The following is a 17,360-nucleotide window of genomic DNA, read 5'->3' on the forward strand; positions in this document are numbered from 1 at the left end:
AGCTCTCTTTCTACTTGATGCTGCACTTGTAGGAAAAAGAGTATGTGCAGATGACTGAAATGAAATGGCTTTATTGTCTTTATTCATAACAGGAGTGTTACTTAGTGCTAGGTTAGATAACTTTTATCCTTCCACCGTATGCATTAAAGCCAAATCAATTTCTTGCACAATGAGAATAACTCTCATGTGAAACTAAAGAGTTGTCCATTACACTTTTAGGCTTCTCTGCTAATAGTTTTCATAAGATGAATGTTGTGGTTCCATCTGTGTTCCTTCTTAAACACACGACAACTTCCTTAGACATTCAGAAGCATTGGATATGTGCCCATGGGCTGAACTAGGCAGCAGCAGCAATTGTTCCATATTCCATGCAAATGCCCAGACCAAGAAAGTTCGAGGAAGGGCTGTCTCAGTTTGACTAAAACATAGACCCTGAATCTGAAAACTTGCTACTGCATGGTCTCATAAAACCTCTTACCAAAATAGGGCCAGATGGTATTTTTAGTGACAACCTGTTTTCTAAGAAAGTTTCAATTCTAATCATTTATTCTGAAAACAAAAGCTATTGTCCCTACTCCCTCAAAATATCCTGAACAGTTTTCAGAATACTTCTTTCCCTTAGGGTATTGTGGAAAAGGTATGTTCTACCTGCAGGTTTTACAAGCTGCTTTGTAAAATCCAATCTTATAACTGTATCTCTATAAAACTGGGCCCTCTTCGTTCTGCACAGCCCTTTGCAGGCAGAGGTACATATTTAATAAAGACTTAACAATGATAAATAACACTACATAAACTTTACTGCCTATTGATCCTGGTGTTATGCTGTAATTTCATCTTTTTTAAAGGTGGCATAAAAAAAGAGAACCCAGAGTTAGGTTTCTATCCCTTCCATATTCCTTCCCATTGATGCTTCCGGAAGACTGCTACCTTTAATCCTGAAAGTTTCAAAGGCTTCATGGCACACATCTGCATACATCTGCCAGGACTCAGAGCACAGGCAGGATAATAAAAGCATTCCATTCAAGTAGAGTAGAAAGTCACAGCTGCAGTAAGCATGTATTATCAATTGTGCCACATTCATAAATTAATAATTTGCATTGTATTACAGTCACTTCTTTCCAGAAGCATTAAACATGTCTATTCACAGATTGTGTGAAAAGTATATAAATAATTCTGCTGGGTTTGTATTTTTACAGCTTGTCTTTTGAGAAAGAAGATAACAGAAGGAAAGTGAATTGGAATAAGTGGCAAAAATGTTTCTCCTTTAACAATAATTACTCTTTTCTCATTTTGAAAAGATTTAGAAGATTCAGAAGATTTAAAATATCTGCACTAAGTCAGTTCTTTGAATACAAAATTAATATCCATAGTTGAGACAGCAGAGTTTATAAAAGTGAATAACACACAGTGCTTTCATGTGTGTTTTCATGCATGTTTTGGCCTATTCCTCTTTCTTTCAAAATATCTATCATACTGAGGCTACTGTTGATGGTGTCTTTAACCCTGCACTTCCACTGCTAAAATAAATGAATGTATTTAGATGCCAGTTTCAAAGCAATTGTTGTTGGTTGTGAAAGCTGTTAGATCTTCCAGTGCTGAAAAAAAAATTAAAAAAGAATAAAAATAAGATTCTTAAGGTACACAGAACAATGGAATTTTCCCCAAATGAGCTCTCAGCTAAACAAAGCCTATTTACTCCCAAAAAATGGAGAGGGTTAAACAATGCCCATTTCAGGGCATTGAAAGAATCCTGCAATGCTGATTTGTACTGAATGCATTTGAAGGGATTTTATATGTATCTGTTCAATTCAGGGCTATCTCAGTACAACTCATAACCAAAGGCTAATAATGTTATTCCCTGTATTCATGAAAAGGAAAAGAGGTGATCAAATAAAATGCAGGTGTGATGGTTTGACCTCAACACCAAGCAAGGTCTTAGAGTAGATTTTGAATGAAAAAAAAAAAAATTATCAAGAACCTGAAGTAAATGGAAATTGGGAAAAACTACAACATGATTTTATCAAGGAAGGATTGTATCAGACTAACTTAATATCTTTATTTGATAAGGTAATTGTCCCAGAGAAGAGTAATGCAGTAGACCTAATCTACTTTGATCGAAATAAGGCATTATATTTGTTGTAGGAAGTTACTGAGGGTGGAAAAGATGAGCTTTAATGCAGGCACTGAAGGTGGAAGAGGAACTGAGTGAAGGGTTCTCTTAAAATGTGGTTCTCTTAAAAATGAAAATACCAAAATCAAAGGAGTTTGCTAGTAGAATTCCTCTGGGACTGATCTTGGCACTGATTTAAGTAGTATTTTTGAACTTGGTGAAGGAAGGAGAATGGGTATGGCATGAAGAGATGGCACAAAATTGGAATGACTAGTGTATCAGAAAAAAAAATAAATGACCTCATGGACCGACAAAATGGAAATCTAATAGTACAGAAACTACAGGGAGGTGCTTGGGAATTGATGTCATGTTCTTTTAGTATAACCTGGTGTCTTGATAATTGGTGTCAATGGTGAGGGGAAGAGGTTTAGTGCATTAGTCAGCTGCGTGACCATGCAGCTGTTTCAGGGTACATTGGATGAAGAATATTCAGTGAAGACTGTTAACAAAGTGTTAATTTTGCTTTACAAGGCACTGGTAAGGCAACTCTCAGAATATTGTTTACAGTTCTCTTGACCCACATTGATGCACAGCAGGTGCAGAGTGGGCTGCTTAGGGAAAGGAGTACCTGCTTTCACAGCTGAGATGAAAATAGCTTATCTGGCAAAACAAAGCTTGAAAGGGCATATGGTTTTCTTTATAAGTATGTGTGGGGGTAGATGTGAGGGAAGGCAACTTTTGTGTTAAAGGATAACACTATTTCAAGATCAGATACTTACAAACAATTATGAATAAATGAGAAATTTAAAAGAATTGGCAATCTGTGCAGAGCTCTGGAACTGCTTACAGACAAGGTCACGGAGGCAGGGACCTAAACTACTTCCAGATGGAAATTTATAAATTAATAAAGGGTACGTGAGACATGGTGAAGTGTTCATGTGTCAGAATATAAAGTTTGGGATATACAGCTTTGGACACCTACTGACATTGCCAGGGAAGCTTAATTGAAAATTTGTCAGTGTACTTTCTTTATACAGTCCCTAAAAAGAAATGTTTCCAACTGGTCCACATGACAGCCCTTCTAGTCTGCATTCCCCAGGACTTTTATGTTCTTTCTTGGTGCAAAGTATAGGAGAAGGGGACCGCCCTTTCTTAAATGGTAAGATTAGAAGCAGGCAAAAATGGAGCAATTTTTTAAGACGTCAGGTGTTAACTGGATACAACCTACCTATATGATCAGGATTAAACTGATTACCTGATTGAGATTAGGAAGTATTTCTTCTCCAAATCATAGTGGTTGGGGTTATGGAGGGTACTGTATTCCTCTCTAACATAAACTGTCTAAAAAGGCATAAAAACTGCTGCCTGGAAAGAAATGCTTGAAAAATGGTACTGCTTTATCTCATTAAATGTGCACAGGCCCTACAGCAATTAGGCTTCTAACTCACCTGTCATAGTTAAGTAGATACAATCAGATGGGGTGTAAATGTACTGTATTTATAATATGTAATTCTAAAGATTGCTGTTTATACAAATATGGTCCTCAAACTGTAGGCCACATAGGCCATAATTCTATAAAAAATCTACTGAGTAATTTAGTGTGAATTATTGACATCCATATCTATGCTTGTAGTGGTTGGGTTGACATCTTTCTTGCTAACTAATAAAAACAAGACACTTGGTTTATCTCCATACTGCTTCTTGGATTCTGAATAAGTGTACTTTGAAATAATGCAGTTTATTTTTCATAACCTCTACAGTGGTGTCAGTTGTGAGATGAGGTTTATCTATTGCAATCTAGGAAGTTGAAGTTTAAGAGGGTTTTTTGTGGTGTGGTTTTTTTTTTTTTCTTTTTTTTTTTTTTTTTTTTTCTTTTTTTAAAAAAAGCACTGGTTACTAAATGACAGTGTAATCTACTGCTACTCAGTCTGTCCCTCTCCTTATATTTCTTGTCAAAAAAAATAGCAGATTCATATCAAATATGAATCAAGGTCAAATCAAATCTCTATCTGTTCTTTGTGTCTTGTTTTGGTAAATGATCTTTTAAGACAAATTATAAAAATCTTATAAAGGCATTATAAATATTACTATTATATATAAATATTCACTGGAAGGTAAGTTATCCTTAACATAGCTTACTCTTAGGCCTGAGACATCTATAGAAAATTCATGTCTCTAAACCTGCCAGTCCTCCAAAATCCAGTTGTGCAATTTTCTGTGAATTAAACAAATGCATAGTTGTCTGCTAGTGATGCAAACTGCAAAATCACCAAATTAGTTTTCCTTTGTTCTTCATACTGTTGTCTCTGAGGAGTCCAGAGTTACAAGCCATGGAACCTTGTAAGAAATAGCTGGCAATTGCCTGGAATAGAGAACTTTCCAAATTCAAACCCTCATAGATAGAGAATGGTTTCTCCCATGCTTCTCAGTCCCTTTTGAGTACCATCTGGAGCAGCAGTAAAATAAAACTAAACTCCTTTCATTATCATCTTTGATACATAAATCCAGTTGAAATTAGCTTCCCCCCCACCCCCAATAAATTGTGTGATTAAATTTAAGCTGAAAACTTTTGTTGAGTCATTTTTGTGGTTTAACCCCGGACAGCAACTAAGCACCACACAGCTGCTTCCTCAGTCCTCCTGCCCCAGTGGGATGAGAGAATTGGAAAGGCAAAGGTCAGAAAAGTGTGGGTTGAGAAAAAAACAGTTTAAAAACTAAAATCAGAATAATAAATTGGAATGAAAAGTAAAATAACAAAATAGATAAATAACCCCCTCAAAAAAAACAAGTGATGCAAATGAAAAACAATTGGTTGCCACAGACAGAATTCTGCCCAGCCTGTTCCTGAGCAGCAGTCCCCAGCCAACTATGCCCCAAATTTATATGATGAGCCATGATATAGAATATCCCTGTGGTCACTTGGGGTCAGCTGTCCTGGCTCTGACCCCTCCCAGCTTCTTGTGCACCCCCAGACTCCTCGCTGATGGTGTAGAGAAAAAAAGGCCTTGTATGGTGTAGGCACTGCTCAGCAACAACTAAACATCAGTGTGTTATAAATGTTATTCTCATCCTAAATCCAAACTCAGCACTGTAACAGCTACTAACTCTACATGGCCAAAAGCAGGATGGTCATTTTAAGTTGGCTTGTTTTAAGTTTTGGTCAGAAACACAGGATTTTTGAAGGCAATTTCATTTTAAGCATTTTAGATACCATAATACTCCTCCTCCTATGTGCCCTAGCCTCTTCATTGTTGTTGTCTAAGTTATTGTCATCAAACATTTATTCTCCTTTTATTCCTCAGGAAAGCTGTGATACAAACATCAGTGCTTTCAAGCCTTAGTTTCCTGTTATCAAAAAAGTCCTGCTGCTAAGCAGACCCCAACCTCTGCTGGCAGGAAGTCCCTCACCTTCCTGTGATTCTACTTGTGCGCTGTACCAGTGTCCCAGATCACCTCAGAGGGAGCAGCAAAGTGTTTGGTCACCTCCCTTTCAAGGTCCATTGGAAACCTGAGTAGGGCTGAATTTCTAAGTCCACCCACAAGATGGAAAACAAACTCTACTATGTCTAACTGCAAGGAGTCAGCACAGTATTTCACTGCTCATTGTAATTACAAGATACTGGGTTCCTCTGCAAAAGTGTTGGACTGAGACCTTGAAATATGGTAAGAATATGGTGATTTGGGTTGAGGAGGAGGGTATCCCATGGGATAAAAGGAGCTTTAAATTTTTTTTTTCACTTTTAGCAAAGATCTAAACCTCAATTTTAAATTAATATTGACTGAGCAGTCAGTACATTTTCAGCTTTTCTTCAATACAGTGTCTCTTTGCTGAAGTGAGCTATTTTAAATGTCTGAAAAAAATATTGCTTAATGCCTGCAAGCACTGTCAGAAATCAATAATTTTGAAATTTGTGCTATTTGTACTTTAGGGTTGGCATATCACTTTAATTCAGTCTGTTTACAGTAGATTAAAAGTGGGTATGGACAAGTGTCAAAAAGCACACAAACGTGTTGAATAATAATCTTTTAAATTATAGAAAGAATATAATTTTGATATTTGAAATATTAGCTGGATCTTTATTGAAGCTCTGCAAAAAAAGGGCAAATTCAAAAATCAAAGGAAATAGCATTGCTTTGATGATGACATGGAACTTGTAGATAGTGACAACTATTACCTTTTTTTCCATATTGAAAATATTTTAAGAAATAGAAGAATTTAAGAAAAAAAAGCAAAAAAAACCCTCTGACTAGCTCCAGTCATAAAGATTATAATATAATTAAATTCAGAAACCATGATATTAATCTCAATTGCTTGGATTTTTGCAATTCTGTGACCATCATGCTTACATTTCATACTGGCAAGGTGCCATCATTGTACATGTTTAAACAAGTTTGCATTATTTTGTTATAAATAGTGTTCTACTGGATAATTAAACAAGTCAGAAACTTGGAGAGGTCACACTGTGAGTGTATAGGTAATTTGTTACAGCTTTAAATTTACTATAAAGTATTTACATTTTATCTTAACATTTTGTCTGCAAACAGTTTTTTCTTCTTTCATAAATTAATAACTCAGAAATTCCTATGAAAATGAGTTCATCAGAAACTTACTTTTCCTTACTTGGGGCTGAATATTCCTAGTCTTTTTGCCATTTATAAAATAAGTTATACATCTCAACTGCTCATGTCTACAGCCATTGCTGAATTCACAAGTATGGCCTTTAGAAATGTTTCTCAGGGATGGATTTGGTGTGGAGAAAAGGGGAATTCCATATCCATACCCCTCACAGAGGGACAGACAGAGCGTGGAGTCCTTCACATGTGGTTACTTCTACTGCTGAGTTAGGATACACTTTATTCTGGGATATTCAGAATACAGCTACATGTAAATGACTTTCAGCACCAAGTTTCAAACTCTGCATTGTTGCTTTTCACATGAATTATGCCTGCCATTGAAACTGCAGGACAGATGCAGACATGCAAGAAAGCTTCCTTTAGTGCTGTTAGCAGCAGGAAACTCCATCCATCTAAAACAAGTGCTGTAGGTTTAACTGTGCATCACATGATTAAACCAGGCAAACTCCCTGAACAGACAGAGTTGTAGCTGATGCAATGAATGCTCACAGAAAAGGGAAGAAACTGCAAATATCATCAGTTGGGACTCTGGCTTTCAGAGTGGCCTGTCATGTTCACTGCTTTGCTGTGTGCACTGCTCCCTCAGAATTCTGCAGCAGTAGCAGAGAAGCCAAGTAATGGGATTATGGGGTATTTTAGTAGAACAAACAGGTCTTGATTTTCAACACTTTTCATCTGATAATCAATTGGATTGAAGGAGAATTATCTCGTAATAAGGTTCTTCCTAAACTATATTAAAAAAGCCCCCACATGTTAATTAAGGAGATGTTGCTGATTCAAGAAATATTGCCTTTTCATGCCATACTTATTGAATACCTTTTATGACTAAGCCTCTGAGTTCAAATTCTGATTTTTTTTATTTTTTCTGAAGTTTTTGTAGCTATTCTTAAAATTGTGTAAAAAACCAACAAATACTTCTTCCCAACCACCCGAAATAAAATAAATCCACCACAAGACAAAGAAAAAAGCAACTTATAAAAACACACAACCCCTCCTTAGTTCCCAACAAGGCACAAAACTCCCACCTTGCCCACAAAAAAAAAAACACAAAGCAAACAATAACCCCCCCAGTATTGCTGCACCTTTACTGTGCAGTGACATGCAGCTGATTACAGGTATCTGAGAATAGTCAGTTTTGGTTTCCCAGTAAAATTCTCACAGCATTCACAACACTACTTTCTTCCACTTCCAATTTTCCTTGATATCCTTTCACCTCCAATATAAATATCTTGTGACTTTTTGTCCCCAAAATTTCTTACCTCAGAGGAAGACTGATGAAACACAGATTACAGAAATTAACACTGACAGAGTCACTAACCTTTAGAGAAACTTCCAATAAAATTACAATTTTGGTGATACCATCAGGAGAAAAATTTATTTCACTCGTCAGGGCTATTCTAGCAAATGTACAGAAAATACAGCTTTGACAATCCAAGATGATAATTTTGCCTTTGGTCACTAAATTCTAAAATGACTTTAACCTCCATACATCTTTTTTTGACTTCCCTACACAGGGCAGGTGTCAGGGCAGATTTGGTCCCACAGTTTAGAAGAAGATATGTACAGTAAGTGAAAGCAAAATGTTCCTCTCTGATTTAACATGCTTTGCTCTGTGAGTGTGTGTGTATCTGGTGTGGCATGAACAGTGAAAGCTGAATACCCATCACTGGAGCTGTGCATGTTTGAACAGAAAATCTCACCACCTTTACACATCATTCTATACACAGAATTTACATCACTTCCAATTAAAAACCGGAGGGAAATGAATCTACATGTAAGTGAAGCAGTATGCAAATACAAGATACCAACATTCTCATTTTAACATGGATTTTCTCAGATCAAGAATCTGATTTCAGTGGTCTGAAATGCTCATGCAGTTATGTTTTTAAAGCAGTGTGGATGCTATATTCTTACAGCAATAGACAATTAGAAGAAGTAATTTCCTAGCTCTAGGAATTTTTTTTCTGCAAAAACCATGAGGTAGGTTCATTAATGTAAATATATTTAATGTAGTGCAAGGTAGGATTTCCTGTCCTGTGGTTCAGGATCAAATGGATTACACAAACCCAAGCTGCTGGTAATCACTGAAATTTTAAAGACAAAAGGAAGGTTCCAAATTACCAAGCCAAACTGTGGCCTTGGTTGAATCACATTGGTTGTTAATGCCCAGGGGATGCTAAAGGTTGATGCTGCTGTCACAGAAACACACGGAATATTCTGAGTTGGAAGGGACTGAGAAGGATCACTGAGTCAGCTGTTAAATGAATGGTCCATATGAGATCAAGCCCACAAGCCTGGCCTTACAAGCACCGTGCTCTGACCAACTGATCTGGAAGCTGAAGTTCCAAATGATGCTGTTGTAGCACCTGAACTGTATTGCTCTAGATTCCCTGGGCATCTGAATTACTACTGCTTAACAGACGATATTTCATTTTTTGGTCATCTTTTATACTTTTACTTAACTGCACTACACCGAGTCTCTGTGCAGCTGGATCCTCCTGTGCCACGGAACTCTGAGCCTTGTTTTGTGCGGAGGCAGGAATCCCTGCCCACGTCAGCCTGCACTGTCCCTACCAGCGGCTAGGGGGCGGTGTTACCCCATTTTTAAAGCAAAAAGCCCTAAATTCAGGGACCCAGGGATGGGCTTTTCCTAACAACACTTTTTTTACCAGTTTGGGCAAATATCAGAGCCTATGCCTTTAGATAACTACTTAAAGTTAAACGGAATCATTTCTCTAAGATACCTCCACAAATAGCTGCAGTTCCATCAGCATTTTCATGGTTTTAGGGGTAACAGCATGTTGTGTTTCTTAACTACAAACTCTGACTTGCATTGTACTCTTTTGGTGTTTCTGTATCTATTCTACTGAATTTTGTAGCTTTATTTTTCTTCCTTTCTTTTCTTTTTTTTTTTTTTTTTTTCCTCCTTCCAAGTGGCTTGATAGTATATCAGCACTACCTCTGGTGAGAACAGGGACACAAGAGTTTAGGAAAAACCTCCTGGCCAAGAAGAGCTGTGGGAATTCACTACCAGGTCTGATTAAAGCACAGGGAGAGGGGGTGGGGGATAGCAGATGTGAAACGGTGACTTTCTTTTCTTATACTTTTGCATCAATTAAATCACCTGGTAATCTGGATTGCACCTCCATGTGTTTTAATTTGATTGCTGTGTGAATGCTCATTGCTTACTTTGCTTTTGTTTTATGCTTTTTCCCTGATACTTACTGAAAGCTCTAAACTCAAATAAATGACAGGTTCAGTAAAAACTCAATCTTGCTTTTGTGCTGCAAAAGCCCATTCAAGGCTTCATAAGCCCCTCAAAATTGATTTTTGGAGCACTGTTATTTAATCTGCCCTTTACAAAACTTTAATGCCTTGAGCAAATCCTTCTTGCCTTATTCCCACCAAAAGGCACTTTGACTTCATGGTAAGCAGATAAATGTAAGACAAAAAATGCAGTTCAAACTGTTCCCCCAGTCCCTAGTAATTCTCTAACTTCTCTATTCTCCCTTTCTCATTATTGAAGAAAGCCTCCTGTGTAAACACTACTTTTTGTGCTCCCATGGCACACAGACTTTTTCCCATCACTAGCTTGCTCTCCCCCACCTGCTAGATCTGATTCATTAGTTCAACTTTAGCTTTGCTTCACCTCTTCACTCCCCTAAGAATTGTATTTAAAGTTCATGGCACTGTTCTTATCCTCAGTATACTTTCTCTTCACATACCTAGCGGCACTGCAGATAATACTGTGTAATGTTCCTTGGGCTCAGTGCCTCTAACTTCAATATTTTCTTGCAGGTTTCAGTCTTTAAAAGAAGGTCTGTGGCAGAGATGGCAAAGGGAATCTGCAGGCTAACCCTGGGCCAGGCAATGGATTGATTCAGCCTCCTTGTCTGCTCGGGGGTGCATTGTTATGCCAGCCGGACCAACCCAACACAGTGCTCCAACACTGCCACCTTTGCAAGTGGAACTGGCTGCAAAACCACATCCACTGCCTCTGAGGGAGGCATCTCTGCATGTGACACCTCTTCAGAGTTTGCTGACATTAGTTTACATGCAGGGGAGGAGGCAGAAGGACATTGGCAGGAGTGAATGCAGCAGAGTTCTGATTTTTCTGTGCATGCCTGGCCTCCAGGAGCAGGTGGATGGTGTATCCTGGATGGATACAGGATCCTCTCGCTTGATGCTGTGGTTGCATTCAGAGCATTTGGGCCCAGGCTGCAAGGTGACAGGAAGCTTAAAACTGCCCAGTGTTAGGGGTTACACTTACTTCAATCTACTTGGAAAGAAAAAGTTTGAAGCACTAATTTTACTGAAGCTTTAGTGTCAAATATCCCCACTATCCACATTACTTTGCATTTTCTTTGTGAAAAGTTTCCAATGAAGCATAACAACTTCCAACTAGAAAGAAAACAGTAACTACAACTACATAAAGACCGAAGTACTGGCAGTTCATGCTGGCAGCAAGTAGCTTGGAGCATTTGGTTCTGCTTTCCACTTTATCTATACTGTTATGGCCTTTAAACAATAATACAGTGGTGATTGTGTTGTCGTCCTTCCTATAATGAAGTGTTTGTCCTTATCAACTGCACCTTATGTATGTTCTGTTATATTAATTGTTCTGAAACTTTTTTATAAAATTTGACCAGCAGAATATTTAAAAAAGCTTAAATATCTTTAACATATTTGCATTAAGTACTTCTGTGTGGCTTATTCTTTTACTTTTCTTTTATCTGAAGAGACTCATGAATTCAGTGACTGACAGATACAAATTGTGAGGCAGACCTCGTACTGAAATCAACAGCAAGACATTCAATGACTTAATTTTACCCCAGGGCAAGTAAAAGGCAGTTGGAAAACACTGTGCAAAGACCCAAAGGATTATGAATCAAGCCACAGAGTGGCTTATGGGGTTTTGTCTGCAACAGAAATTTATAAATAATTCCATATATGAAAAAGAAAAAAAAAAAGGTAATTTCTGCTATGGAAAAATGTCCTTGTGGTTTGTAAGGAGCTGTCTCCCACCTACTGTCCTGATGAAGAGTGTGTAGCAGTTGGATATTCTGAGCAACTGTAGGCAGCATGGCCTTTCTTCTTGGACCTTGACTTTCAAACACGGTTGCATTTTAAACTTTTTTTTTTTTATTATTAAAACCTTTTAACGTTTTTTCACTTTGGGTGGTAGTTTTCCAGAGATGAGTCAAAATGCTGGCAAGAGGAGTGTTTAGACAGCATTCAGAATTTTGGGATGCATGTTTTCCAGCTGTTTTGTTATTTCTGAACTGTTAGTGACATTTTATTCAACTTTAAACACTTAAAATGCAAGTTCAGTTTTACTGTAACAAGAAACACCCCACAAAAGCTGTGTTTTATAACAGTAGAAGTAGTTTTTAATGCAGAGATTTACAATGTGTTACTTCTTTAAATCCCAAATAACTTGTGTGTATGTATGTGTGTTTTCAGGACATTAATGCATGAATGGTTTTGTAAAAAGTGGCCTGGATTTCAGTCTGATTTTCAGTTGCTATCCTCTGCTGTGAATGTTGTAGCTATTCTTGACTTAGGCTTCTAAATGACAGGAGAATTATGCTACCTTTGTGTTAGATACACAGATAACTTCTATACAGAGCTCATCGTGTGCCATAATGATGTCAAAATTACCAGTGAAGAAGTAATCATCTCTCTGTATCACTCAGCTCAATTTCTATTGAAGTGTTTGGAAGACCAGCTTGTTTCATTAAATACCAGCTATTTGAAAAGCTGAAGCTGTCTCGAATAGTCAATGCTATCACCAACTTAGCACCTTCTAATTACCCTGAAATACTCCAGAAATCTGGTCATTGTCTTTGTTCCTCCAATTACATCCCTGTATGTGCAGCAGATAATAGACTTCGTGACCATATAATAGTGTATGACTCTTCACATTAAACAACCCAACCACAAAACTTGTGACTTAATCAGTAGCAACTTCATATGACTATTACAATTTCACTGAGAGAATCAGTACTTTACACAGGTTTTTTTGGATTCTGTTGGATTTTTTTTTTATTATTTTTATTGCGGGCCATGGGTTTTGGGGTTCTATTTTTGGTCGAAATGAAAATCCATCTGTTAAGAAAAAGAGGCAAGAGAGGTGGAAAAAAATCTCGAACAGCAAAGTAAACAAAAATAAGCCCTTTACATTTGGGTTCTATGAATGTTGTACTCTCTGTACATCCTGGCATATGCTAGGCTTTTAAGTAAGTGTTTTGAAGTGCCTTTCAACAGTTTAGCTCCATCTGCCATCCAGTTTTTGCTATAAAAGTGGCCAGCCTGATCATCTCCCATCTCATGAGGCGACTCAAGCTCCTTTAGGCAAAATTTATTGCAAGGAGAAGCAAATTCCTTGAGCCGAATGGGCCAAATAGCTTGTTGACAAAACTGCCAAGGAACATATATGCTGACTTCTTTTAAAAATAGAAAAAAATAAACCCAAAACAACTTAACACATTTGGTTGCAGCCAGAACATAAAAACACCTGAATCAAATTTTCCACATATGAAAATAAGGAAATCTGGAAGCTGAAGCTATTTTAGGGTAATTGCATTTTGTTGGGTTTCGGGGGAGTGGTACATAGTAGCAACTGTGGGAAAACCACTAAATAGTTCTCTGTTTGAACCATCTGTCACGAATATGGGACATATGTTCGCTTTGTTTATTCAGGAGCCAAGTGGAAGCCGATACACAGCGCTCGGCCCCGGCCGAGGGCCGGACCGCACCGCGCACTGCAGGGATGCGGGGCCCGCCCGCCCCGCGGAGGCTGCGGGGAAGGACGGGCGGTGCTCCTGCCGCCCCGGGGCCGCTGCGGGACGCCCCGGACCTCCCCCGCGGGCGGCGGGGCCGGCAGGGGGAGGCCGCGACCGCCGAGCCCCGCGGAGGGCGGGCGGGGAGCGGGGCATCCCGGGGGGCCGCCGCCTCTCCCCGGCTCGCCCGGTGCCGGCGGCGCCCGCCAGGATCCGCTCTCGGGGCCGAGGGGGCCCCGCTCTGCTCGGCGGAACAGGAGCGGCCGCGCCTCCCGCCCGTCCCAATTTTCCCTGGCAAACTTTGGCTGCCGGCAGCGCGGCCACCCCCGCTCCGCCCCGGCGGCGAGCGCTCCGCGCAGGCTGCGCGGCCCCGCGCACCGCCCCGGCCCCGGCCCCGGCGCGTCAATAAAGTTGCGGTCGGAGGGGTGGAAGAGGCGAATTACCCCGGGGTGGGCTCGGGAAGCCGCGGCTCGGGGCTGTCACGGGGCTATCAGCGGGGCTGCCAGCGGCTGGCCCCGGCTGCGGGGCCGGGGGCGGGCGGGCGCTGCGGGTCTCGTGTGTGCGCCCCCCTCCCGCCCCCCGTGCGCTCTCGGTCCCTCCCTGGGAACAGGCGCTGCCCACCCAGGGAGGCGACCGGCGCTCCTGCCCCGCTGCCGCTCGCTCGCTCACTCACACACATCACACAGACACACACACATACACCCGTGCGTGCGCCTCTCGCTCCCGCACTGGAGTCAGTGCTTGTGCCTGCAGGTTGCTCAGACCTGAAATCTAAGGAAAAAGCTCAGCGTTTGCGTCGCTGCTCCTGCCGCCTGTGGTGGTAGCGGTGAAGAGGAGAGGGGGTTGTGGGGTTTTTTTGCTTGGTGGCTTTTTTTTTTCCCCCTTGAATTCAATGGATCTGAACTTGGAGCCTTTAGACCTCGGCGGTATTGGAATATCTACATGCTGATCATCTTTGTTGTGACACATCAGGTCGTTTGGGGAAACCATCCGAAGACAGCAAGATGTTTCTCGTTCTCTTGTACTTCGCTTTGCCCTTAGTGGGTAAGTTGCTGATGCCTGATTTTGGTCTGCACATCGCTTCATAAAGCAAAGCATAGGGTTTATGGGACCTGGAGCCTGATGCTTGTCAGTCTATTGTTTAGGCAGAACAGTGAAGTTTCCAGTAGTTTTTATGGCTCTGCCTCACATCAGTTAGCCCAGTCTACGTTTAAAGCTCTGTAGGTTACAGACTTCGCTACTTGCCTGTCTAGCCTCTTGTTAAATTGGGTTCTCGCAAGTTACAGGGAAACTTTTTATTTAAATAAAATAAGGCTGCCTGGGAAGGGTGGGCGATGACAAAACCAGTTGAAGGATTACATCTTCACCTGAACCTGGCAGCATGCCCGACTGGTAGTGGTTTGCAGCCCAAACTGGTTTCCTTTCCTTTGCGTTACCATCCGCATGTGTCTGAGGGAGCATGACGGGGGCACGATGGAGAGGAGGGAGTTAATGCAATTTGCTTTGTTCTCCTGCAAAAGCATCATACGTGGATAGAAGTGGGGAGGAGGGGGGAAGTAACAAATTCTACCTTTATGCATATAGAATAAGCAAAAATGTGTACAGCCTTTAAAAAGTGACTGACGCAAAGGCAGGCTAATATCGATCAGTGAGGACACTTATCTCTCTGAGCGGGTTGTTCCTGGATGTAAGTGAAATTACAGCAAAGCTCTTGTGGAAAGTGAGGCTGAATATTTAACCCCTTAGTTAAATCCTGGAATGGAAAGCTGATTTGTTTCACCAAAGTGGATGATGGAGTAACAAATACTTGTTTTATCAGCCACATTAATCCCTCCGGGTTTTCTTTCCTTTATGTTTCCTCATAAATCAGCCATTAGGGTTAAAAAATACTGTTTCCTTGGACTCCCCCGAAAGTGGATCTAAGCCCATGGAAACCCTGTGTGCTTTTTCTAAGGCGTAGCGTGAAGCCAGGAGGTTTGCAAGGTGCTGCCCCTGGGGTTGGCTGCATGTGCAGCGTGAGGAGGTGCCCCGTGCCTCCCAGATGCTGCTCTGGAGCTCGGGTCGGACGCACCCTGCTCCCTCGAAGAGCGCGTGTTGGTTTGTGTCTCCTCTCCATAGATGTACTTTTGTCTGCAGAAGTGAGCGGGCTGCCTGGAGGGGACCGCCTGGACTGCGTGAAAGCCAGCGATCAGTGTCTGAAGGAGCAGAGCTGTAGTACTAAATTCAGGACACTGAGGCAGTGTGTAGCCGGCAAAGAGAGCAACTTCAGCCGGGCCACGGGCCTGGAGGCGAAGGACGAATGCAGAAGCGCCATGGAAGCTCTCAAGCAGAAATCCCTGTACAACTGCCGCTGCAAGAGGGGCATGAAGAAGGAGAAGAACTGCCTGCGCATTTACTGGAGCATGTACCAGAGCTTGCAGGGTACGTGGCGAAGCGCAGAACCCCCGGCGCAGGGTGCCCCCGAGCCTCAGCCGGGCTCTGAGCCCGCGGCTCTGGCTGTGCCCGCAGCTGCCGCCCGAGGAGCCCCGTCCGCCCCAGCACAGCTGCGGCTCCGCTCCTGGGCTGCGAAATCGACAGCCAAGAGTTTCCTCCAGGGGACCCAGCTGACCTTTCTAAACCACAGTCAAAAGATAGGGGCACGAGCATGTCCAAGAGCCACAAAAACAGTCATTTGGAGACGTTTTCCTAATAATATTAAAACTCCTTAATTAGGACTCACCTAACAGAACATTGGAACTAGCTTCTTAGCCTTTTTGCTGAAAGTTAAATATAATATGAAGAGAAGATTGTTTTAAGTTAAAGTTTGTTTTTTCCTTTCCTGTATTTACCAGGAGTATTCCCTGGGCAGGCTGAGCAGAAAAAAACCCAAAGTTTATGGTTCACACAGCATATAGATGTGCCAGTTAGAAGAAGAGATATGACAGTGATTGACTCAGGACTGCTCTGTTATTCATAAGGCAAATTTCTTTTAGTCTACTGAGAACAGTCAGGTCGTTATATGAGAGACATCATTTTTAGTCCTGTTTTGCTGTGGCCCTGGAGTTGAAGGTGCTATCTCTCCAGTGTGCTCCCCATTTAACTTTTTTTTTTTTTTAAGTTGCTTGTGCAAAAAGGGAAACAATCCCTTTCTGTTCGTTTATCCGTATGTTTTAATGAGTCGGTATGTATTTTTTTTCTAAAGGTAATAACAGACGTTTTCTACATCATAAAAAGTTTCTCTTCCAGCAGCATCTTGTTAGGAATGTTTCATACCAAAGATGCTAGTTTTTGGCTGTTAGCTGAGCTTCTCTAAAAAAAGAGCTCTGCTATGGTGAATAAAGAGGAACATCCTTGCTACAGCTTTTCTCCTGCTGGCATGACATGGGACAGTCCCTGTGATGTCACAGGCTGTCTCTGCAAGTTACGACCTTACCCAAGGAGGAGTGAGAGAGGACATCTAGTGACAGGGATAAACAATTAGCTTCCTTCAGGTGTTTTTATAGGTAATTCTTTGAGAAGGAGTAGCCATATAAACTTTTTAAAGGGATTAAAGGGGAGTACATTTCACTGTTATGGAGTAAAAGTAAACAAAAGATGTTACCCTGATTTTGTGTGTAAGAAAAAATCCAAATATTTTTTGTCCTTAGGAAATGACTTGCTTGAAGATTCCCCTTATGAGCCAGTCAACAGCAGACTATCAGACATATTCAGGCTAGCACCAATGGTTTCAGGTAAGCAGACTTAAAATTCTTTAACTGACACATGATTTTGTAATTGAGTTACGGAACTTTCAAGCAGTACTCATAAATAAAAAGAAATGATAATGGCTTCCTGGATTTAGGAAGCTCATGATA

At 40.9% G+C, this 17,360-nt stretch overlaps 1 protein-coding gene and 1 long non-coding RNA gene across 2 annotated transcripts in view; both read left to right on the forward strand.

The window, feature by feature from the left end:
* Positions 1-5,424: 5,424 nt before the first annotated feature.
* On the forward strand, positions 5,425-9,773 carry LOC128810965 (uncharacterized). Its single transcript, XR_008438185.1, has 3 exons — positions 5,425-5,773; positions 8,260-8,310; positions 9,680-9,773. It is a non-coding gene; the product is annotated as an uncharacterized LOC128810965 (long non-coding RNA).
* Positions 9,774-13,991: 4,218 nt separating this feature from the next.
* GFRA1 (GDNF family receptor alpha 1) overlaps positions 13,992-17,360 on the forward strand; it is a 131,296-nt gene continuing 127,927 nt past the window's right edge. Inside the window, exons 1-3 of the mRNA XM_053984162.1 lie at positions 13,992-14,571; positions 15,664-15,948; positions 17,154-17,237. Coding sequence (XP_053840137.1) covers positions 14,532-14,571; positions 15,664-15,948; positions 17,154-17,237 — 409 coding nt within the window. The 5' untranslated portion in view covers positions 13,992-14,531. The remainder of the gene's footprint in view (positions 14,572-15,663; positions 15,949-17,153; positions 17,238-17,360) is intronic.

The sequence above is a fragment of the Vidua macroura genome, chromosome 8, assembly GCF_024509145.1.
Source record: "Vidua macroura isolate BioBank_ID:100142 chromosome 8, ASM2450914v1, whole genome shotgun sequence".
Taxonomy (NCBI): domain Eukaryota; kingdom Metazoa; phylum Chordata; class Aves; order Passeriformes; family Viduidae; genus Vidua; species Vidua macroura.